The sequence below is a fragment of the Canis aureus genome, chromosome 26, assembly GCF_053574225.1.
Source record: "Canis aureus isolate CA01 chromosome 26, VMU_Caureus_v.1.0, whole genome shotgun sequence".
NCBI classification, from domain to species: domain Eukaryota; kingdom Metazoa; phylum Chordata; class Mammalia; order Carnivora; family Canidae; genus Canis; species Canis aureus.
In genome coordinates this window covers 39,351,955-39,377,545 of record NC_135636.1, presented here as the reverse complement: position 1 = coordinate 39,377,545, position 25,591 = coordinate 39,351,955, and the positions used below count along the sequence as shown (strand labels likewise).

General features: G+C 46.6%; 1 protein-coding gene across 2 annotated transcripts in view; it reads left to right on the top strand.

Moving 5' to 3' along the window:
- Window positions 1–25,591, top strand: part of SLC13A3 (solute carrier family 13 member 3) — a 75,040-nt gene that overhangs the window by 13,944 nt on the left and 35,505 nt on the right. For both annotated transcript variants that reach the window (XM_077873448.1, XM_077873449.1), the window contains exons 2-3: window positions 12,487–12,752; window positions 15,177–15,340. In XM_077873448.1, coding sequence (XP_077729574.1) covers window positions 12,487–12,752; window positions 15,177–15,340 — 430 coding nt within the window. The remainder of the gene's footprint in view (window positions 1–12,486; window positions 12,753–15,176; window positions 15,341–25,591) is intronic.

The window sequence follows — 25,591 nt, the reverse complement described above, 5'->3', positions numbered from 1 at the left end:
GATTCCTGGCAGCCTTGCACCCCTGGGCCTCGCCTGCTTTGGTTAACTCCCCCTTTGCAAGTGGAGGCCACAGGCCTAGATGCAACTCTGTTTCTTGGGTTCTCTCTTGTTTTGCTTGACCAGGCCCTTTCCCTTTCCCTGGGGGGCCAGTGGTGTGTGTGTGCTCCAAACTCTCTTCCCTTTGGGATCCATGTCTGTGTGTCACCCAGAATCACTGCCTTCATCCTTACTTGGCAGACCTGAAGTACCTCGCAGATCCTTGGGAGGAAATTTCTAGTTTCCAAGGGTAGGAAAGTAACAGAAAAGCAACAGGGGCAAGAAATGAGCTCAGGGAAACAGAGCTTGTCAGCAGTGGTTCACATTTTGTGAAGCGTTGACTTGGTGCCAGGTGTGGCTCCCAGCACGTTATCTACATTAACTTACTCAATCCCTGTAACAATAACTCCGGGAGTTGAAATTCTTATCATTATCATCATCCCCATTTTACAGATGAGGGGACTGAGGCATAGAGCTATGTCACCTACTCCAGGAGGCAGTCAAGGCAGGATGTGAACCCAGGCACTCTGGCTCGGGATGCCAAGAGCATGACTCCTAGGGTCCTCTGCTTTTTGGGGCCAGGCCCAGATTTCCACCACTGTGTCCTAACTCCCTGTGTGCTGCTGCTTCTGCTGATCCCAACCGTTCCTGCCTCTTGGGGGCTGGTCATCCTCCAGGTGCCGGACCACCCTGGTGACTGTGATGCCATTGCTCTCATGTTATCTGTGTGCACACTGAGGCTCTGAGTGGGGAGGTGGCCTGCTTGAGGTCACTCACACCAGTAGCTAGTGTCTGAGCTACGAAGCTTCTAGCCCCCAGTGGCTGCAAGGGTTCTGTTCACTGCACAGGCACTGAGCTGGGGGTCATGAGAGAATACTGAGCGGTTTAAGGCATCGCTTCTGCCTTTCTAGAGTTTGGGGCTTCCCACAGTCCGCCCTGCGCCCCCCTAGGGAATGGGCCTTTAGCTGGAGGGCACCACCGGGGGCTGCTGGCCTCAGTCCTACTCCCTGATGGGCTGGCCAAGCCGCTCTCTGCCTGGCAGGGAGCCACCTCTGGTGCCCGCTGGGAGCCTGGCCATGGCTCAGTGTCCTGACAAAAACGCCTGCCGCAGTTCAGTAGGGAGATGGGGCACAGGAGGGATGGTGGTGGCGGGGGGGTGGTTTCTGCACCGCTCCTGCCCTGGCCTCAGAGAACATTTGCCGGGGCAAGCGGGAGGGCAAGCTTGGGGGCAATGGAAAAAAATGGCCTTGTGTCTGCCTGGAAAATCATTCCCCAGCTCAAAAATTAACCACCTGACATGGCATTTTTTTCTTTCTCCCCCACTTCATCTCTTCGTATTTTGTCTGCAGACTTTAATCCCTGTAGTAATGGATTGGCTAAACCCAAGAAGCTGAGATTTCCTTGGTGGGGGGATTATAAGGCTTCCTGTAAGAAATGCCGAGGCTAGCTTGGCATGACGAGGTCAGGGTCAGGGACTGTCCTGACCAACCCTGTGGCCCCCGTTCTTGCTCCCACCCAGGGCAGGGACCAGCGTAAGCCTGGTGAGGCACCCAGGGAGCAACGTTTAAGCTGGGCTTGCTGTCAGATGGGGCACTTGCCTCACCCCTTCCAGCCCTGCTCCCAAATCCCCTGCCTGGTAAAGCTCAAGGCAGCAGTCTTTCAATGAAACAAGGTAAGGTAAGTCCTTCCCTTGTACTCGCTGTGTGACCTCAGGCAAGACACTCTCCTTCTCTGGATGATCATTGTACTGGGGGAAGTGTAGACCAGGGCGTGTCAACCCTGACACTAATGACATTGACAGTACTGAAAACAAAAACAAATAATCCTCTCTTGGGGGGCTGTGCTATGCATTGGCCGGTGTTTAGCAGCATCCAAGCCTCTACCCACTAGACACCAGAAGCACCCTCCCCATCATGACAACCCTAAATGTCCCCAGACAAATGTCCTCCAGAGGACAAAATTACTCCCTGTTGAGAACCACTGAATTAAATGATCTCAGGCCCATTCTCTGATATTTTAAGATTTTTTTTTTTTTTAAGAATTAAGAACAGCATTTCCGAAGCCTAATTGCAAGGAATTAAATTTGTGTTATTAAGAATGTAGTAACACCATGACTCCATGATTACTAAGAACAAAGAAAACATAACAACAGCTCATATTTATTGAGTGCTTTCGCATAACTTTCACTGGGTCAGTGGTTATCTTATTCTCTCCAGGTGTAAATAGAAATCACTCTCCAAAGTAGGTGCTATTATTACGTGCCTACAGCAGATAAGGAAACTGAGGCTGAGGCCAGTTGAATACCCGGATCACACAGCCAGAGTATGGAAGTACTGCAGTTCTAACTCAGGCTTGCCTGATTCCAGAGCCTGTGCTACTTCTCCTGCGCGTATAAATATAAATAAGCAAAAAGGCAGGACAACCCTTTCTGATGACCAAAGCCCTAGGTGGAAGGCACTTTTGGTTCAAGTTGCTGGGATCCAGACTTTTCTGTTCCATTCACCTTTTTGAAGCAGTCTGAAAGCAGCAACAGAGCAGCAGAGAGAGAGGAACCCGCCATCCTGAGGAAAGACGCCAGATCGCAGTGCCATCCCCAGGGTGTGAAGACAGGCGGACGCTGGCGGTGGGGTTTGGGCCACATTGCAGGAGGCCGGGAGTGACTCGAGCCTCAGCAGTTCCTGGGCAGCGTCCAGACTTCTGAAGTATTTTTCAAACCTTCTGAGCCCTTTATGAATGCTGGCAAAGCCTGAGGCATGCACAGTGGGGAAGGCAGTGTCCCCAAGACACATGTGACAATACAGAGTTCAGATGAACTGGATGAGGAGGCTTGAAGATCCTGGGCACAAAGCGGGATGTTCAGGTGGCAGGCGGAAGAGAAAGGATCGATAGCGCCCCACTGTGTGGCTGCAGTGGTTCTCACTTTCTTAGTCAAAGAGTTGTAAAGCTCAGGACGCCTGGTGGCTCAGTGGTTGAGGGTCTGCCTTTGACTCAGGTCCTGATCCCAGGGTCCTGGGATAGAGCCTGCTTCTCCTCTGCCTATGTCTCTGCGTCTATCTCTGTGTGTCTCATGAATAAATAAAATCTTTTTTTTTTTTTTTTAAGTGATGTAAAGCTCAAAGAGACACCAAAGAACTATGATATTCTTGCTTAGAGTGGAGACATATTTCAGGCAGTGCTGGTGAGACAGGGTTCTGGGAAGATCAGCGCTGCCAATGCATAGACCCCCTGCTGCCTCAGCTTTCCCTCCAGCCCCTCTCCTCACACTCACCTTTCACAAAGAACTCACCTGAGAAGAATGGCCCCCTGCCCTGTTCTGTGATGAGGAGCCAGCATGGGACCTGCAGGAAGGCAGTATGAGAAATAAGATAACAGAGAATATCAAATACAAAGTAAAGAATGAATACTGGAAGAGCTGCATTATCAAGGAGGAGAAACTGTGGAACAGACACTTCTCTGTGAAATATGAAAAAAAATTAAAGAAATCATGGCCTTCCTCATATAAATCTCAAGACGTGAAATAAAAGGGTCAAAGGAGAGGCAGTGAAAAATAGAAGGACGTGAAGAAAGCAGGGTTCTGGAAGGAGAGGAAGAGAAAATACAGCTGCTCTTTTATAAAAGCCATATTAGAAACAGCAAGATGGAGACAGGTTAAACACATAGTCAGAAAAAAAATACAAAATATAAAATAAAAACATACTCAGGGACATGATATGCAGGCTGAAGAAGATAGAGCAAGATGAAGTGGGGAAAAAAAAGTAAGAAAGGAGGAGAGGAAATGACCAGTGTGGTATACAAAGGAAATCCAACTAATGCATAATTGGCATTGCTCGAAATAAAGAAATAGAACAGAAAACAGTGCAGCTCTTCTTCCACTTCCAGCAGGGTTACATCCCGACAAACTGATTGTAAGTTGGAAATATCGCAGGTCACCAATGCATTTGCTACACCTAAACTACCGAACATCCCAGCCCAGCCTCTTCTGCCCTAAACAGTGCTTGGAACACTACGTTAGCCTATAGTTGGGCAGAGTCATGTAATGCTGAGTGTTGAAATGGAAAGCAGAATGGTTGCATGGGTGCATGATGGTGGCAGGTGCATGGGTGGTTGCCCTTTGGGATTGCGTGCCCGTGGCTGCTGCCCAGCATCTGTTAAGAGCATGAGAGGGCATCACTGATTATTGCTGGCCAGAGAAAAGATCAAAATTCAAAGTATGGTTTCTGCCGTGTGTGTGTTGCTTTGCATGCCATCCTCACGCAGAAAAAACAGAAGTTGAACCGTCGAAAGTTGGGGACCATCTGTATTAGAATCTTTAATAGCGGAAAACTTCCCTAAGACGAAAGTAAAACATATGCGGATTTTCTGTGTCCCAGAAAAAAAAACTTCTAGAGTCTCATCAACACTGATATATATAGTTTATTTATTTATTTCATGGTGCATTAATGGACTGGCGGGTTTAAATAAAAAATCTTATGGATATCAAGGCAAAAACTTCAGGTGAGCTATACGGAGGAAGAAATCAGGCTGGCCTCAAATTTCCACTAACAATGAAATATCTAGTAATCCTCGGAGAAAGAAAGTGCAACCCCAGAGTTTTACAGATATATTACTGGTGTATTCAGAGAATGTCTTCTCTAAGAAAATACCATATTTGTGGTTGAAATTTGGAAAGTAAGGCATATAATGAAGAAATAGAAGTGTATTCGTAATCTCACTCCTAAGACCAGCAGCCTGCCGGTCAAGTACATATTGCAAGTGCTCTCGCGCACACTCAGTCTAATGGGGTCCCCTGGGATGTACCATATTCTTCTCGGTCGGCAAGTGAAGGAACTCACGCTTAGGGGGTTCAGTGGCCTTCGGATTCTGTAGCAGAACCACCACACCCAGACTTCCTGGGCCTCAGGCCAAATGAGCAACTCTGTCCACCAGAATTTTCTGATGATGGAAATGTTCTTATCTGCTCTATTCAGAGTGGTGGATGCTAGTCTCAAGTAGCTACTGAGCTACTGAGCTACTGTGGCTCCCGGGACCGAGAAACTGGAATCCCAAATTTCATTCAATTTTAATGAATTCAAACATCTATAGCCAGGTGTGGGCAGAAGCTCTGTGTGTGGACGGCCCAGCTCTGGAGATTTCCTTGGCATTCTTTTCCCTTCCATTTCAGCATCCCCCAACCCCCTCCACATCAGGTTCATCCAAAATCTGGCTGCTGTGTCGACCTTGATAATCAGGATCGGCAAGAGCTGCCGGCACCTGTCTCCCCAGGCTGCGGCCTGCTTCAGGCTCATCCACTCCTGGAGGATTCAGCCGAGCGGTGCCAGCTTCTAAAGGCACAGGGGAGGGGCCGGGTCGCCAAGAGCTATTTCACTAGAAGCCATGATTCCATCTATCCTGGGCCACCTCAGCAAGATTCCATCTCCTGAAGCGGAGCCTCTGGGCAGAGCAAAGCGGCAAAGGGGCAAATTGCTGACTTGGAGATGACCCAGAAAATGAATTTCTGCAGGATCAGACACCTGCCCCAACCTCAACTCCAGAAGTTAAAATTCAAAGGAACAAGGCCCTGGGATCATGTGACTCGATGCTTCTACCGTAATCTGCCTTTGAGGGATCAAAGGAAGTCTCTGTTTGCAGGCCGAACTTCCATGCGTCCAAGTGGCTGGTCTGAGTTCATGAAAGGGGAGGAGGGGGTGGTGGAGGTGAAGAGGCAGAGCGGGCACAGAGGTGCTGTGGGCTGGAGTAAAATCGTGGATCTGCCTGGACCCCATTCCCTGGCCCACCATTTAAGTGGTAACCAGGCCTGGGTGCGGTGACCTCTGCTCTGGTGCTCTGCATGGTCCTCAAGAGATCACTGCTCCTCACCAGACCTGAGTTTCTATGCATATAAGATAGGAATTTTAAAGTGGAGCAGAGATTTTTTAATATAGCCTCCCATAATCCCTCTTGTTCTGTGAACAACTTGACATTAGATTCGGAATTGTGTGTGTGTGAGCACTTTACTGGAATGTTATACCAATTAAAACCATTTAGACCGGAGATCAAAACGCGGTGACCATGGGTTTGATACTGCTTGCAGATGTGGGTTTTGTTTTTGTTTTTGTTTTTTTTGCCTGTACTTTCCTCTTAAGAAGCAAATCTTTTTAAAACTCTGAGATTTCACATAAAAGCATGGTTTCTAGCTTTTTTTGAAGAATCAGGAGATCTGGCATCATGGGGTTCCTGTTCTCATGACAACAACCAGAAGCTGGGCAGCAGTGGTTATTCTTCGAGGAACCTATACCCACCCCCATTTGCCACAGTCCCCACTCCTCCCTATTGCACTCCTGACGCTGAGGCCTAGTGCCAGCTGTGATTTACTGTCAAGTGAGAGCCGTCTCCCTGCTACTAAAACAGCGGCACTGCCAGAGGTGCAAATCAGACTCAAGAAAACGATGGGATTTTTTTTTTCTTCTGCCAACCCACTTCACTCCTTAAGCTGTCCCCTGCCCTTGTGTTTGTGCTGCCTGATTTAGATCATGTATTCATTCATCCCGCCAATATCCATTGAGGCCCCGGAGACAGAGGTGAACAAATAAAGACAAGGGTCATGTTTGTATGGAGCTCATGGTCTGGTGGATGAAAGGGGGGAATAAGGCAACAAAAGAGAAGTACTTCAGCGATTGGGAAGTGCTTGACAAGAACAAGGCCAGACAATGGAAAGCTGACCACAATCGATAGTGTGGCCAGAGAGGGGCTCCCTGAAGAGGTGACCTTTGAGATGAGGGCCAGACAACCAGCAGGAGCCAGCTGGACGGAGATGGGGGTGGAGGGGCCCCGGCAGAGGGGACGACAGCAGCTGCAAAGACCTGGAGGTGGGAACTGGTTCGGCCTGCCCGATCTCTGAGAGCCCACCACTCAGTGTGTATGGGCGCCCGCTCTCCAGGCCTTGCCCCCAAGACTCCTGGGAGATTTTTGCTCTCAGAGTCAGTGCTGTCCTCCAAGCCTGACAGGGATGGGGGCGGGGGGTGTGGGGAGCAGGGGTATGTATTAATTCCCCACCAGATGTCTGGCATCCAACTGGCAATTCTGAATCCATTTGCCCACAGGAAGCCCAGCTAGGGCAGGGAAGTTATTTGGGGTCACCTCGGCCCTGCTCCAAGCCCTAACTAACCTGCGAGGTAATGAAACACACTCTTGACCCACTTACTGGCAAAGCCCCCATTCTGGCCAAGGATCAACTTCCCAATTCCTGCCACTCTCCTTGGGTCACCTCCCCAGCCGACATGTGCTGTTATCTGTTCCTCCGCAAAGGACTGGTGTTGACATCTTGGTGAGAGCACCAAGGGAGGGAGGAGTGGGAGTGGGAGTGAGTAGAGATAAGAGAGAGTGAAACAGAGAGAGAGCGGGAGGGAAGAAGAGGAAGGGGGAGAAAACAGGCCTGGGACTCGGAGCCTTTGAAAGGCAACCCCTTAGAGCCAGAATTTATCAGTAACCCCTCACTCCTGCCCCCATTACATAATGTGTCATATATGTACCCTGAACAAAAGGATGCATAGGATGTCACCCCCAAAGCAGATGCATTTGTATGTCCACAGCAGCTTTACTCATATTGCTCCAAACTGGAAACAATCCAAATGTCCATCAGCAGAAGGAGGTACAAACCAACGGTGGTATAGTCACACAGTGGAATACTACCCAACAGTAACAAAGAATGGACCGCTGATACCCACAACCACGTGGATGAATCTCGTAGACTTTGTACCGAGCAAAAAGTACAAAAGTACATCCTGTGCGATTCCATTTAAGTCCAGGGACAGGCAATACCAGCTTCCAGCTTCCAGTGATGGAAATTACAGGGCAGACTGGGTGGCCCAGTGGTTTAGTGCCACCTTCGGCCCAGGGCCTAATCCTGGAGACCCGGGATTGAGTCCCACGTTGGGCTCCCTGCATGGAGCCTGCTTCTCCTTTTGCCTGTGTCTCTGCCTCTCTGTCTCTCTGTGTCTCTTGTGAATAAATAAATCTTAAAAAAAAAAAAAAATCAGCAGTGTTTTCAAAGGGGCATGAGGATTGACCGAGAAAGGGCAAAAGGAAACTTTGTAGGGTAACAAAAACATTCCCTATCTTGATTGGGATGGGTTGTGGGTATGTACACTTGTTAAACCTCAAACTGGATACTTAGCAATGGATATACTTGATTGTATGTGAATTATCGCTCTAAAGCAAGTTTTTGAAAAGTCACATTTATTTTTCTCTCCTGCAGTTGCTCTAAAGTGTTTTTAGTAGGGGACGATCTTCCCCTATAATGTGGATGAAGTAGAGGATAGTATTAGTACCCATCATTGAATGAGTTAATACATGAAAATGTTGGTGTTTTTGGTTGTCATCGTCTCCATAATTCTTTTGCATGGTGATGAGAGGCAGGAGAGACAAGGAAACTGGTTTCCCAGATGGCTTTGCAAGTCCCATCATGCTCAAGCATTACTCTTTTCAATGCCCTCGTCAGGGTAAGAGAGTAGCAGGGTTACCCTGACCTCATAAAATGAATTGTATCTCGTTTCTCTATTCTTTGGAAGAGCTTATGTAAGATGTGTATTTTTTTTAAGATTTTATTTATTTATTCATTAAAGACACAGAGGAGAGAGAGGCAGAGACACAGGCAGAGGAAGAAGCACGCTCTATGCAGGGAGCCTGATGTGGGACTCGATCCAGGGTCTCCAGGATCACACCCTAGGCCGCAGGTGGCGTTAAACCGCTGCGCCACTGGGGCTGCCCAGATGTGTATTTTTTTATTCCTTAAATGTTTGGTAGAATTACCACTGAAGCCAGCAGGCCTTTTTTTGAAGGTTTTTTTTTTTTTTTTTTTTTAGGAAGGTTTTTGATGCTTGATTTTGCCCCTTTAATAGATACTGAAACATTTGGCTTTTTCGTTTTCTAATAGTTGAATAAGTTATATTTTTCGAAGTTTTTCTATTTCTTCTAGGTTATCAAAGTTAATGGTAGAAAGTCATTCATATAACCCCTATATTGTCCTTTTGAAACTATAAGATTAGATCAGTTTATGAGAATGGGACCCTGTAATGGGATTATAGCCTTTGGAGAAAGAGAGCTTTCTGTGTGCACACACCAAGTAAGGACCAGGTGAGGACATAATAAGGAGATGGGATCTATAAGCCTGGAAGAGAGCTGTCACCAGAACCCAAATGTGCTGACACCTTGATCTTAGATTTTCCAGCTTCCAGGACCATAAGAAGTAAATGTCTGTTGTTTCAGCCACTAAGCCCATGGGATTTGGTTATAGAAGCCTGAGCTAAGGTAGACATATGTCTTCTAAGCCAGGATACCTGTCGGTCTGTCAGGTGGTATATAAAAAATAAGATAGCTGTGGCATGTCTTCCTGAGCCAGCAGTAAGACTTGACAGAAAATAGTAGTTTATTTTTAAAAAAATAGTTGCATTATGGAACATGATACCAAGCATGGGTTGAAGAATGTCCAGTTTGCAACAGAACGTGACTCAGATTTCTTGGTAGCGATTTGCACAGATGTTCTGCTTGAAAGCCTGCAACAGTGTCCTGGAGCATGTGTCCTAGCTCTCAGATCTGATTGTCAAGTTTTCATAAATTTTGCTAGCCAGTCGTGAACATAGATATTTAAAATGAAATCATACAAACTTGTGATTCAATATATTAACACAAAGGTAATAGATACTCAAAGCTCACCATTTCCTGATTATTTTACTAGTATCTAAGATCTTGAGAGTATCTGTATCTGCGTTATTTATCTCAGTATGGATGGAGGAAGTACTATGTAGTGGTGTGATTCTGCCTATCTCATTCAGTGCTCACTTGATAGCTTGAAATCAACCACGTGGAGGTATTTATACCATAGAAGTTGGCAAACACTGCAAATAGGGCTTAGTTTATTGTTGCTTGTCTAGACTTTTATTTATTTATTTTTTTGAGGGGGGGGGGCAAGGGAGAGCAGAGGGAGAGAGAGAATTTTAAGCAGCCTCCATGCCCACCGCCAGCCCAATGTGGGGCTCAATCTCACAACCCTGAGATCATGACCTGAGCAAAAATCAAGAGTCAGACACTTAACCAACTGAGCCACCCAGGAGCCCTTTGCTTGTCTAGATTTAAGAAAGTGATGGAAAATGTTACTAGTGCAGATTAAACTTAAAATATGTTGCGTCAACAGTGGACACATTATGCACACACCCCCCAAAATGAAGAAGTATCTGCCAGTATTTGAAAACTATCATTTGATTCAGTACAGAAGTCACTCCCATCATTGGTGAACAAGTGAATTTCTGACATACTTCATTGTTTCCTTCTTGTCTTAATCACTAGCATAAATAAAAAGATAAACTGACATTCGTAGTAGAACTGAATTCATGGGTCAATGACATGAGTGACTTCCTAACCACGCTGAATAGTAATCAAAAATTTCTACACACACACACATATACACACATACAGAGCTTTTCAGAGAGCCAGCTGTTAAACACTTAGCAGCAAACCTCTGCTTGAGGGAGACTTGGTAGACTGAGTCTGCGAGGATCACTCAAGTTTGAGAACAACTAGCCACCGAGAATCGTTCTATAATTGGCATGGTCAGATTTGCTGGCTCAAGGGAGTCTCTATGTCTCACTCATTTTCCTGGTCTCAACTCCAGCCAGGTTCTTGAGAAAACAGGATGCATTTTCTCAAGGTATGCAAATGGGTATGGATGTATCCCACAGTCTTCCCTGCTTCGTAAGTGACTACATCCTTCTTCCCCCTGCTGAGGCCAACAACTAGAATTCCTCCTGGTTGCCCTCTCTCCCTTACACAACCCAGCAGATCCTCAGCAAAGCTGTCAGGCTTTTGGAAGCCTGTATTTTGGAAATACACCCTGAATTTGACCACTTCTCACTACCTCTACCACTCTCCCAGACCCTAGGCACTGGTAATCTTTGCTTGGATTGCTGCCAAAGCCGTCAGTTCCTCGGATCCTGCCCTTGCCCATCTGGTAAATGGATTAACTAGTCCTAGTGTCTGCATGTAGCCGATGCCATGTTCTGTTAGGATGGAATTCAGTTCAATTTCTTGTGGACACTGAATAAAGTCAACCAAACCTACTGTGAGTAAGAAGTAAGAAGCATAAAATGGTACCAGACAGCATCAAATTCAAGAAATAGTCTGTGTTTCCTGGAACATGCAAGGTCATTGCCTTGAAAGACCATAAGAAAGCAAGGTCAGGACAGTAAGAAATTTTATTCAAATAGTGACCATGTGAATAACCATAAGACACTATTGACGATGGATCTTATGAGACGCTGATGTTTCAGAAGTGAAGGCATTGTCATTACGACACTCTTGTTTCTAGAACATTTCCATCACCCTAAAATGTTTCTTTGAACTCCTTTGCAGCCCCCCTTCCCCAATACATGCACCTCCTGCCCAACCCCTGGCAACCACTGAGCTATTTTGTTCTGAATCTTCAATGTTGCCCTTCAAATTGTCATAGGTTCTAGTATTGAGCTAATAACAGTTGGGGGGTACTTGATTAAGAGCGATGGCTCTGGATGCAGATTGACATGTTCTGCACAATCATTGTCTTGCTAGTGACCTCCTTGCATCTTAGCTTTCTGCTACATAAAATGGGGGTACTTACTCCTCTGGGATTTTGTGAGGATTAAACAGTTCCCAGTACTTTAGAGCCCCACAAATATTGCTTATTATTATTACTGTTAACAGAGTGTGAGCTCTGTGTTGGGCATTGTGTAAGTGCTGTGCATGGATGTGGTAACTGCTACTGGTGCTCTCTCCACGTCTCCATTGGCACTCACCATTCTGCACGTGCCAGGGGCCTCCTACTGAACCTGAGATGCTCTGTACTGGTGTGTTCTCTCACTCTATGCAGGGCAGGCAAGAATTTTGGGGGAATTAATGCTCTCAGGAGCAGCCTTCAACCAGTGATGGCCAGGAGTTGGCAGGTAAAAAGCCACCTCCCTTGTCTCCCGGAAGGACAACCCTGAAGCATGATCTACACTCTCTCTCAGGGGCCCCCATCAGGATTGAGCCCCAACTGGCCACAGGGGTGTTCTTCTCATTAATACACTGTCTGTATTGGCTTCCTTCTGTTTCACTTCTCTGTTGTCGTCCTTCCAGAACTTTCTGGGATCCTCCCTCAAGTAAACTATTTTCACACTCATGCTCATCTTGGGGTCTACTTCTAACCCAATGGAATATTTCATTTAATCCTCAAACAGTCTTATAAAATCTACAGATATTGCCTTCCCATTGTATAGTTGCGCAAAATGAGGCTTAGATAGGTGATGCTAACTGCTCAAGGTCAAAACTTTGGGTGCTCATCCTCTCCATAGCTTCCCTGTGGAACACACCTTGATGGGTGCTACCCCAGGATCTCTTCTCCCCCTACCACTCAGGGCTCCACTGACCCTTCTGAGCTGCATCTCACCCCCACCCTCCCCGCAGGAAGGCCGCTGCCTGTTTGTCATCCTGCTCATGGCGGTGTACTGGTGCACGGAAGCCCTGCCCCTCTCGGTGACAGCCCTGCTGCCCATCATCCTCTTCCCCTTCTTGGGCATCCTGCCCTCCAACAAAGTCTGCCCCCAGTACTTCCTGGACACCAACTTCCTCTTCCTCAGTGGGCTGATCATGGCCAGTGCCATTGAGGAGTGGAACCTGCACCGGAGAATCGCCCTCAAGATCCTAATGCTCGCTGGGGTCCAGCCAGCCAGGTAAGACCAGGTAATGGGTCCAGTCCAAAGGTGGGGAGGCAGAGGGACCGCATCTCTTGGAGCCCAAACTCACTCTTCCTGGTCTGGTCACCCAGGCCAACAAGCTCATCATATCCCACCTTCCATTTACTCATTCATTCCCTGGATATTTTGTGAGCCCTTTCTGTGTGCCAGACCAGTGCCAGGCTTTTAGGCTGTTCTCAAAAGCGCATAAGAATCACCTGGGGAGCCAATTGAAATACTTATCACAGGCCTTGTCCCCAGGGATTAGTGTCTAGTTGCTTTAGAGAGATCCATCTTAGCAGTGTGACTCCCAGACTGCTGGGTCTGAAACCCACCTTTCCTGCTCTGGGAAACGACTTAACTTCTCTCTCTTTGCCTCTAAAATGAAAGTATAATAACTTAGACCTGTAAAGTGCAATAAATCCTGGCCATTATCATCCCATTTTGCTGTTTAATAGCCCAAGCAGGTGGGGAGTAGGAGGCAAGATGGCCCGGAGAGATAGGGAGGCAGGGGCCATTCCTGCAGGGCCTCCGCTTCCTGGCTAGGATTTGAACTTTTATTCTAAGAAGATTAAATGGCCTTTAAAATCGGGTTTCACTGTTCCTTTGGTGGTTTTTTTTTTCCTTTACAATTTGTTGCAACCTAAGGATCCGTTACTAGAATAATGTTTTTAAATGTATAAAGCACATAACACACAGGATTTAAAACAACAGCCACAACAAAATGCAGTTATCCAAATAAAATTTTAAAAACAGATAAATTTGTGATATAGTACCATTTGTACTCCTTTACAGTAAATGGTAAGATCCAGTGACTAGATTCAGTGCCTAATAACAGCCACAGTTTTAAGACTGTTTTGAGTGTCAGTGAAATTCTAAGATATTTGCATCTATTATAAAATGATCTGAAAATATCTGTGATCTTAATTGCAACGGAGTCCCAGGCACTTCTTTTTTTTTTATTTTTTATTTTTTATTTTTTATTTTTTTAGTCCCAGGCACTTCTAATACTATTGAACTTTGTTGCCTTTGTTTATCACCAAAGGAAATGCTTAATTTCCCTTAGAGGTTAAGTAAAATAAAGATGCATTTTTCTCCTCATTTCCATCCTGAATCACATCCACATCCTTGCTGGTTATGAATCTGTGCATTTAAAGGTTCTAAGTTGGGGAATGACATGACCAGATTTGCATTAAAAAAAAAAAAAATTCCTCTAGGCTGCTAGGTGGAGAGCAGATTAGGAGTGACACACCCAATACAGCCTGGTTAGGAGACTGTTCTGGGTGTCCAGACAAGCAATGGTGACAGCCTGGACTTGAACGGTGGGAGTGGAGATGAACAGGATAAATAGCTTTGAGAGTTCTTGGGTTGATAAAATCGATGATAGTAGTGATTAGGGAGAAGAAGGTTCTAGATAACTCCTAAGTGTCTAGTATCTGCTCTATGTCAAGCCCTTTGCTAGGTTCTGTAGCTGTGTTTCCTCATGGAGGGACTGTGAGTCCTGTGGGAGAGACACTATCCATAGAACTGATTCCAATGCAAAGCGGAATTCCAACCTTAGGGGCACATGTGATGTGGGAGCACACAGGAGAGGTAAGGGGTAGACTACTTCATGGAGCAGGTTATGTTTGACCTTGAAGACTGGGCGGGGCTGTTATTCAAACATATGATAAAGTTAGAACAATGAAAACAGCATGACACTAGTCCAGAAATAGATTTTTAAATGCTGGATACATATTCTGGAAGAAATCTAAATTCATGGGAAAGGAAAGGATTATTCAGTAAATGGTGAGGGTTGGAATAATTGGCTTATTCTTTGAAAAAGATAATCTACTTAGATCTTACTTCATCTTATCCATTTAGATAAATTCCAGGTAGGTTAACAATTCAATGTAAAGGAAAAAGATCATGGAATTTGGATTCTTGCTGCTAGGAGGAGCCAAGCAATGGCAGGCAGGCAAGAGATTGGGGCCTATTGGGGTGTGTTGGTGAGATCAGGGGAGTCTAAGAAGGTGCCTGGTAGGAGTGGGAGGGGAAGTGGGAGAAGAGGCTGGGAAGATGGTTTGGAGGGATATGGTGGACTGTCTTGGTGCCAAACCAAGGCAACTTTATTCTGTAATGGAAGCCATCAAGGACTGGGGGGTCAAGGGAGAGAAAATTTCAGGGTTGGCGTGTCTTTGGATTCTTTTACCTTGGGTGCTTGTGGCCAGCTCACTTAAATGTGTGGAATCAGTTTCCTTAGACCTGAAATAAGGCTGGTAAGTGAATCTGGTCCCTACTTGGTCACTGGCTTGTCTTCTCTGGTCCTTAACTTTCCATCTGTAAAACTAGTGGGCTGGATTCCTCAGGGTCGGCAAAATAGAACCAGAGAATCTCTTGGGCCCCCGTTCTGGGTGTGCCTTTAATGCCCTCTGTTCCCAGGCTCATCCTGGGGATGATGGTGACCACCTCCTTCCTGTCCATGTGGCTGAGCAATACTGCCTCCACCGCCATGATGCTGCCCATCGCCAGTGCCATCCTGAAAAGTCTCTTCAGCCAGAAGGAGGCTCAGAAAGACCTCAGCTGGCAGAGTGACGAGAACACAGGTGAGGCTGTGGAAAGGGACTGGGGCGGCCCCACCAATGTGGAGGAGTTGGAGCAGGACATCCAAAGGGTGCAGAGGAGGGTGAAGCGAATGCACTTATTGAGCATCTACTATGTGCCAAGTGTTTAAATAATAATAAAAACTGAGAATTAGCTAAGTCAAAACTTGATACCTTGGTTTTTAAAAGATTTTCATTTATTGAGTGCTTACTGTGCACTGAGTAATGAGGTCAACGCTTTGCCTACAGTATCTCTTCTACTTCTCAAAACCATCTATCTAGGGCAGCCCGGGTTGCTCAGCAGTTTAGTGCTGCCTTCAGCCTGGGGTATGATCCTGGAGGCCCAGGATTGAGTCCCATGTCAGGCTCCCTGCATGGAGCCTGATTCTCCCTCTGCCTGTGTCTCTGTGTCTTTCTCTCTGTGTGTCTCTCTCTCATGAATAAATAAATAAAATCTTTTAAAAAATCTATGAAGTAGATACAATACTTAAACCTGGCTTTAGAGCATTTGAAGAGTTGCTCAAAACCATTAATACCTAGAGAAATGCAAATTGAAATGCAATGTGATTTACTTCAGTGAGATCAGCAAAGATACGAAAGCTGGATAATGCCCCGTGTTGGCAAGAATGGGGCCATGGGAACCCTTGTGTTCTTCCAGAGAACGTGTGTACTAGGTCAGCCTTTCTTAAGGGAATTCTGCAGATATTCAATCGAATTAAATGTGCACATACCCTTAAAAAAAGTGCAGATACCCTGTCACCTAGCAGTTTGGCTCCTGGATACAAATGCCAAAGGAGTTCTGACAGAGGTCCACGAGGAGACAGGTGTGACAGTGTTCACTGCAGCATTCTCTGTGGTGTGATGAGTTAAGTAGCCACATGAGCATGACCACCAGTAGAGGGGAAAGGTCAAGTGTGTTCCATTGAGCACCATGCAGCTGTAGGAGCAAAGAATCAGAGGAACGTAGTTATAGAAATGGATCTCACAAAACATAGTCATGATTGGAAAAAGAAACCAGGGTGAGATCTAGAAGACAATACCATTATGTAAATTAAAAATTCACACAAGTGACCATTTTGCAAGAACACCAGCAAATGAAAAGCTATGGTTAAACCCATCTGCATGGTTGCTCTGGGAAGGTTGGGAGTGGGAAATGGGAATCCAAGAGATGGAAGAAAGAAAGAAAGAAAGAAAGAAAGAAAGAAAGAAAGAAAGAAAGAAAGAAAGAAAGGAAGGAAGGAAGGAAGGAAGGAAGGAAGGAAGGAAGGAAGGAAGGAAGGAAGGAAGAAAAAGAAAGGAAGGAAGGAAGGAAGGAAGGAAGGAAGGAAGGAAGGAAGGAAGGAAGGAAGGAAGGAAGAAAGAAAGAAAAGAAAAGAAAAGAAAAGAAAAAGAAAAGAAAAGAAAGAACAAAAAAGGGGCGTCCTACAACAAAGAGTGAGAACGTGCCACCTACTGAAGGATTTTTCACTTGAACCTCAGAAACTGTTCTAAACAAAACAAAATATAAGTAGCCGCTGCATTCTTAGATGACTGAGCAAGGGCTCAGAGAGGGGAAGTCACTTCCCCAAGTCACACAGCACATCAATAACTGAGCTCAATTTTGCACCCGGGCAGTCTGGCTCCAGAGTGTGCCCTCTTACCCGTGGAACCAGCTGTGTTGGTGGGAATGCAGGCAGAAGAAGGTCTGTCTGCAGGTGGCTTGAAAGATAAGGGTTCGTTTTCCTCACACATCAAGAAGTCAGAGAAAGGCAATTTCAGGATTGATTCAGAGGCACGAAGATATCAGAACTTTTCACTGGCATCTCTGTGATTCCCTTGGTCTTTCCCTCATGGTGGCAGTGGCTGCCACATGGTCTGCTTTAAAAAAGTCTTTCTTTTTATTTACATAAATGTATATTATTTATATATGTATGTTTGAGAGAGAGAGCACCAGTGTGCAGGCATGGGGAGGGGCAGAGGGAGAGAGAGAATCCCAAGCAGGCTCTATGTTCAACGTGGAGCCTGGGCAGGGCTCGATCTCACAACCCTGAGATCACGACCTGAACTGAAACCAAGAGTTGGACGCTTAACCAACTTCAGCCACCCAGACACCCCTATTTACATAAATGTATTTTAAAAGGAAGCTTTAAATTGATTCAAACGTGGGCAGAAATTTCTAGTTTATCCCCAGTATTGAGTGGGAACAGTCCATGCAGCTCCTGGGTCCCGCCTTTCCTGCCCTTTACTCCTGCTGCCTGGAACATGCATATGATGTGAGGACCAGGCACAGGTTGTAGGATAGATGGCAGATCAGCCCAGGAACTCTGGATCATTTATCCCAAATAACACAACAAGCATGATTCATGAAACCGTGGGCTTTGAGTGCTAGTTATGGGGTTTTTTTTTTTTTTTTTGAATGCGTGTTAGAATTAATATATATGTTAAAAATCTAAATATTGATCCATGTACCATCTAAGTTCATCTCATTCACTGCGGTATGGGTATTTGCCTATCAGGCAGTAAGGGGTCTTGCTTGTCTTATTTTCACATCAGCCCTGCAAGTTAGAAATGATCATTATAAGTACTTGACTGGTGAGGTTCAGAGAGGTAAAGTGTATGAACAGAATTAATCACATTGTTGGTAAAGTAACAGAGCCTCTGAAGGTCAAAGCCTTCCACATGGAAGGGAAGAGATGTTCTATACCAGGGGTCAGAAAACTTTTTCTGTAAGTGACCAGACTGTAAAATATTTTAGGTTTTGCTGGCCACACCATCACCACTGCTCCAACTGTGCCCTTGCAGAGAAAAGGCAGCCCCAGGCAAGATCGAAATAAGTGGGCATGGCTGGGTGCCCATGAAAGTTTATTTATGGGTGCTGAAATTAAAATGTTATGTAATTTTTACATCATGAGGGGCACCTGGGTGGCTCAGTGGTTGAGCATCCGCCTTCAGCTCAGGTCATGGTCCTGGGGTCCCAGGATCGAGTCCCACATCGGGCTTCCCACAGGGAGCCTGCTTCTCCCCCTGCCTGTGTCTCTGCCTCTCTCTGTGTGTCTCTCATGAATAAATAAATAAAATCTTAATTTTTTTTTTTTTTACATCATGAAGTATTTGCTTCTACTGGCTTTCTCCAGCCATTTAAAAATGTAAAAACCATTCTGAGTCAGTAGGCTGTGGGCCAGATTCAGCCCATAGGCCAGAATTTGCTTCCTTCGTTTTCAGACTGTTTCCCCCCAAGTCTCAAGGCTTCCAGAGAACTGTGTCATCATCACCCTGAGTGGTGACAGGTGGTGAAGACTTTGGTCCTTCTCCCATTTCTACCCCAGCTTCTCCACTTTACCTAGTTTAAACCCTGGGCTTCCAGGGAAACAATTACAGATGTTTACTGAGCCTTGGGGCTCTTCGCAGCGCTTTATGTCTACAGGAGGTGAAGCCTGCATTGACCTCATTTAGAAGATTGGAAACTGGGGAAGAAATTTAAAAAAAAAAAAAGGAGGATAAAGTAGCCTCCAAGGTCACAGTTTCAAAACAGTGGCTCCGGTATTTTGCTTTTTGTGTGTTTTCTTTTTTCTTTTTTTTTTTTTTTAAAGATTTTATTTATTTACTTGAGACAGAGAGAGAGAATGCCTCCTGGGGGGCTCAGTGGTTGAGCATCTGCCTTTGGCTCAGGGCGTGATCCTGGGGTCCTGGGATCGAGTCCCACATTGGGCTCCCTGCATGGAGCCTGCTTCTCCCTCTGCCTGTGTCTCTGCCTCTCTGTGTGTGTGTGTCTCTCATGAATAAATAAAGTAAAGAGAGAGAGAGAGGCAGAGAGAGCGCACAAGCATGAGCAGGGGAGAGAGGCATTCAAAATACCTGGGTGGCTCCATGGCTATGGGATTTTGAATCCAAGGTGACTTAATCTCTGCCATTCTGCCTCATTTTCAAGAGTTGTTTTTGTTTTGTTTTGTTTTGCTCTGTTCTTTATTTTCAAAAAGTCTAGGGGCCAAAAAAGAAAAAAAGGTTTGAAAGCCATGTCCCTCGTTATAAAGATGGAAAATCTGAGACCCAGGAAGAGGAAAGGACTTGCCTAGGGTCACACACAGTGTTGGGTGCAAATTGAAATCCAGAGTCTTCTCCCAAATGCTGCAAGATGTCAGGAGGTTAAGAGAGCCTGGGAAGCTGGGGCAGACACCTGCTTTCGCAAGCGGTGGGATCAGAGAGCACGGACTGATTAATGATCAGCCCTAAGACCTAAAACAAGGCTAATTCCAGGGCAAAGAGATGTGCCCTTTCACACAGTATGTGTGCTCTGTCGTGACGGCAGGACGTGAAGACCCGTGGAGGGGGGTAGAGACTGTCAGTGGGCCAGGCCAGGGCTGGGGAGGCTCCTGGGGGCTCTAGGTCCACGAGGGACACCCACAGCAACAACAGTGATGACAGCGTGAGCTCTCAGTCCCTGAAGACCCTTCATACGCCAGACGTGTGCTATATTTTTCATACCCATTGGCTCATTTCATCTTCATAATGAAATGTGCTAGGAAGTAGGTAAATGATCCCCATTTTACAGATGAGGACACTGAGACTTGGGGAGGCAAAATTATTTCCCCGAGGCAGTGGAGTTAGTTGCTGATCTCTGCCTGGATCTAGAACCTGTGCTTGTAAGCATCACGTCAGAACGGGACAGAGCCTGGGGCAGGGCAAAACTTGCTGGACAAGACCCGGGGAGGGAGAGGGGTGCATCCTTAATCTTGGAGGGCAGCCCTGATGTTTCCATTCAGTTTCTCTTCCCAGCTTGGCTCCCCATCCTGCCTGAGGGACTGAGGGGTCATGGAGGTGGTGGCTTCTCCAGCACCCTACGTGCATTCTCATTAGACCCCCTACCACAGCCCTGCAGGGGTGGCCCTGTCATCATGCCCATGTTACAGAGGAGGAAACTGGTGCTCAAATGGGTGGAGTACTTGCCCAGTGTCCCTCAGCCAGGGGGTCCGTCTGATTTTTGAATCTAAACTCCATCACCATCTCCGTCCTTTTCTCTGCCCAAAGAAGGCCAACTTGCCACCTTTCAAGACAGCATCATTCCCAAAGCCATCTTTTAGGCTGGATTAAGCATTGCCCTCCTGCTTCACTCTTCACTCACGAGGCCAGAAGCAGTTTGGCAAAGGGCGGTCTCTTTCTGAGACGCTTTCCTCATCTGTGAAATGAGAACAACACTCCCCACTTCGTACATATTGCTGTGAAGCTTCCATGAGACAGGAGAGCCTGACACACAGGATGTAGTTAATATGTGGCAGTTGTATAAAAGCCATTGTAAGCTTTCTGGGATTAGGGAGGAGCTGGTGATAAGATCCTATACCTTGGAGCACCTTTATGTTTCCTTCAAGGCCTGGTCAAGAGGGATTTATTTGTATGTAACCTGTCTCCTCCGTGGACTCTGAGCTCCATGGGGACTTGTGTCAAGTCTTCTCATTGCCATGAACAACCTCCACTGGTGGAGTCTTGTTCACCCAGAACACTGTTTGGCACATAGTAGGTGTTCAATAAATGTGTGAAACTAATGAATAAATGAATGAATGGATTAGGAATGCTGTTCTAAAGCTCAGCATCTTCCGATATAAAATGGTGGGGTGGGGGTGTGGAGGGTAGAGGGCACCTGGATGACTCAGTTGATTGAGCCTCTGACTCTTGGTTTCAGTTCAGGTCATGATCTCATGGGTGTGAGATCTAGCCCCAAGTTGTTCGGCTCTGCACTCAGCGGGGAGTCTGCTTGAGTTTCTCTCCCTCTGCCCGCCACCCCTCTCCCCTGGCTCCTGTGAACCTGGCCACACATTCTCTCTCTCTCTCTCTCTCTCTCTCAAATAAATAAATCTTAAAAAATAATAATAAAATGAGGTCTCACTACTTCCTGTCCAGGTTGTTCTAAGTTCTGAATGAGTTCATGGATGTCAACCTTCCCTACCTTTGGGGGGGTGCTTTGACCTTCCCTGGGTGCTCTTTACCCTAATTAGATACAAGAACTATTTCCTGAGTGTCCTGAACTTCAAGAACATGTCATTCACCCCGGGGAGGCTGGACTAGAGTTAGCAGGGCCAGGTCAGACCCGCTGAGAGCCAGGTAGGAGCCCTGGGAGGTGGAGGGAGATTCAAGAGGTGCAGGATCAGTAGTCCTGGGAATAAGCCTGACTTTGCCGCTGACCCACTGGGTCATCTTGATCCAGACTGTAGCCCCCTCTCTGGGCCTCAGTTTCCCCAGATGTAAAGAAGAAGGTAGTAACCCCAGCCTAGCTCTCCCAGGCTGTCGGGAGGCAACTGCCAGATTACAAGCGTGAAAGTCCTCAGTGCCCCTCAGGGACTCGTATTATCTCAGCAAGACCTCCCGTAAGCTCCCAGCTCCTAACCAGCCAGCCGTCTTGGAGACTTTGCCCCACTGGCCCATTTCTTCTGCGTGATCACTTGGGTCACTGCGGTCACAGGGAGCCGAGGGGCAGATCCTGGGTAAATGGTTAAGAACATTCAGTGTCTCGGTTTTCCTGTTTTTTCAACTTTATCTTCATTGGGTTTACTATCATCATAATTATTAGAAAAATGATTCCTGGCATAAAATCTTTCCGTCTTACTCGTATAAAGACGCAAAACTCCTCCTTCCGGATGGTGTATGCTACTGATGACTGCGGTTTGCTGTTGTGCACGCACAGCTCTCCTCTGCCCGGGCCATAGTGCGGACAGCCTCATGTTGGGGCTCTCCAGCTCGGGTGCTGGTGGCAACCAGACCCCATGGATGAGTGACAGGGGCCAGGTGGGGACTGTCTGTGGCAAACTGGCCCCTCTTGCAGGGGCAGCCTCTGGAGGCTGCAGCTGCCCACCTATCACGTGACATGAGGGTTTTCAACCCTGGCTGAAAAAACCATCAATTGCAGAGCTTTTCAAAAATACCAAGGCCCAAGCTCCACTCTCAAGCCACTAAGCCAGAATTCCTAGGGTGAGGCCAGGAGGGACACTTCTAGAATATTCTCCCATTCATCCAAGGATGCCCAGAGCCACCTTGGGTTTAATGCCTGAGATGCCGGCAAGCTCTACTGAGGTCTGATGCTGTGTGACGGCTGTGGTCCCAACCTGAGTGGGAAGGGTGCAGAGGTGGCTGGAGGTGAGTTGGGACTGGGGGTGATTGGGTCCAGGTTCTTCCTGTTTGGCCTTCCCTGGAGAGCGACTTTGCCCACCAGCCCCAGTGTCTCATTAATAGCTGCTCTCACTTCCTGCTTCACTGCCCTGGCCTCTGGCCTCATGCATTGGATGTGGACATTTGTTCCCATGATGAGAGGCCTGGGGCCCTAGTCCCCCTGACCCCGGGTGAGCTGATCCGCCGTTAGCCTTCAGACCTCTCTGCAGGTGGTCAGCAGGACCAGCCTCAGTAAGATGGCAATGGGCCACCATGGCTCCTGCTCCCTCTGGGTACCAACCGACGGGGAAGGAGAAGCCCAGAGTGGAGAGGGGAGGGGACGGCCTCCTCAAGCCACCTGCTGTGACAGGAAAGAGCTGAGCCTGGAGTCCAGACCCTCCGTCCCAAGCAAACACCTGCCGTTGAACAGGTGGGCCGTGAGAGAGAGCACATGCCCCCAGCAGCCAGGATCACTCAGTCAGAGATGCTAGAAAGGACCTCTCATGGGCTTTGGACTTTGGCTGAGACATTTGTGGGGGTCTAAGGAACCTTGCTCAAGATTGAACGATGTCAGAAATCACAGGTGATTCTATGAGTGGAGAAGTAACGGCCATTCAATTGGCAAGAAAAGGGGGATGTTTGGCATTTTGTGGGTGTCCAGTGGCTCTGGGCTAAGGCAAGATTATGAAATGCCTTTGCTCTGTCTCCCTTTGTCAGTGTCAGAGAGCAACTCTGGCCGATGTTGGGGATGTCTAAGATTATTTAGGTCCAACACGAGGACAACACAGCGTATACCTGGGTCAGACCACTTCCGGACGTCAAGGACTGCTTTCTTCTTTCTCAAGAGTAACCCACATCCACTAAATCCTTGCTAGTGTTCAGATTCCTGTTAAATTTGTTCAGTTGTCATCTGGCAAACTTTGGCCCACCGAATCTAGTCTGCTGCCTGTTGTTTGTGCGACCTGTGAGCTAAACATAGTTTTTATATTTTTAAATGGTTGAATAAGTCAAAAGAAGATTTTGTGACATGTGAAAATTATATGAAATTCAAATTGCAGTGTCCAAAAATAAAGGTGTAGCCACATGTATTCATTTATGTATGGTCTATGGCAGCTTTCACGGCAGAGTTGAATATGACAGAGACCATATGACCCCCAAAGACTAGGATATTTACTATCTGGTCTTTTACAGGAGAAATTTGCCACCCCCTGCTTTTTTTATATATATATATAAATTTATTTTTTATTGGTGTTCAATTTACCAACATACAGAATAACACCCAGTGCTCATCTCATCAAGTGCCCCCCTCAGTGCCCGTCACCCAGTCACCCCCACCTCCCCTTCTACCACCCCTTGTTCATTTCCCAGAGTTAGGAGTCTCTCATGTTCTGTCTCCCTTTCTGATATTTCCCACTTATTTTTTCTCCTTTCCCCTTTATTCCCTTTCACTATTTTTTATATTCCCCAAATGAATGAGACCATATAATGTTGGTCCTTCTCTGATTGACTTATTTCGCTCAGCATAATACCCTCCATTTCCATCCATGTCGAAGCAAATAGTGGGTATTTGTCGTTTCTAATGGCTGAGGAATATTCCATTGTATACATAAACCACGTCTTCTTTATCCATTCATCTTTCGATGGACACCGAGGCTCCTTCCACAGTTTGGCTATTGTGGACATTGCTGCTAGAAACATCGGGGTGCAGGTGTCCCGGCGTTTCACTGCATCTGTATCTTTGGGGTAAATCCCCAGCAGTGCAATTGCTGGGTCATAGGGCAGGTCTATTTTTAACTCTTTGAGGAACCTCCACACAGTTTTCCAGAGTCAGCCCCTGCTTTAAAGGGTGTCTTAGTCCAGTCTGCTATAACGAAAATGCCATAGATTGGACATTTATTTTTCATAGTTCTGGAGGCTGGGAAGTCCAAGATCCAGGTGCCAGCAAATTTGTTGTCTGGTGAGGGACTGTTTCTCATTTCATGAGTGGCCATCTTCTCACTGTGTCTACACATAGTGGAAGGGGTAAGGCTACACTGTGGGGCATCTTTTATAAGGGGATGAATCCCATTCATGAGGGGTCTTCACTTCTGACATAATCACCTCCCAAAGTCCACACCTCACAACACTGTTACATTGGGGATTAGGTTTCAACATATGAATTTTGGGTGGGTGGGGATGCAAGTATTCAGCGTATAGCAAATGGATCAACTCTTTAATCCTCTTGACAACCCTAGGAGAATTATCACTTCCATTTTATGGATTAAAGAACTGAGGTACAGTGAGATTAAGGGATTTATCTAAACCCAGTTTGCTCAACTCCAGCACTATGACATTTTGGGTGGTATGATTCTTTGCTGTGGGGGCTGACTTGTGCATAGTAGGATGTTTAGCAACATTCCTGGCCTCTTCCCACTGAATGCCAGTAACAGACTCCCACCTCCACCCCACCTTCCAGTTATGACAACCCAAAATGACTCCAGACATCACCCAGTGTCTCTTGGAGGCAGAATTGGCCCCAGCTGGGAACCACTGATGTAAGGTTACATAGTAAGTGATGGATTCATGATTTGAACCCAGAACCCATGTGTTCAGCTATGAGTCACACTCTCAATGCTCAGGGATCGGATTTTTTGTTCTGATGGTTTCAGCTGCAAAAAAATTTTAGTCCTCTCAATCTTTCTTGTCTCCAAAATGTTATTGATGGCTTTTGGGGAAACTGACCTATCAGGCAAGGGATATTTTTAAAAGGAAGTCAGATTCTGTCCTGACTCTATTCTCCTCTGTTCAAACACTCCCCTGGCTCTGCTCACATCTGATTTGGAGTAGAAGCCAAAGTCCTTACTATGAGCCCCAAGACCTCTGCATGACTGAGCCTACCTCTTGGCCTCCTCATCTCTCCCCCTTCCCTCATCTCACCCTACCTCCTGCCATCTGCTCTTTCCTCATGCCCCTCTAGCCCTATGGCTCTCCCTTCTACTCAACACCAGATATACTCTCACCCTGGGGCCTTTGCACTTGCTGCTCCTGTTGCCAAAACCCTCTTCCTACAGCTCACAGACTGGCTTCTTCTTGAGACCTTGAGGTCTCAGATCAGCTGCTATCAGCTCATGGTGTCTTCTCAGTTGACCTGACTGAGCCCAC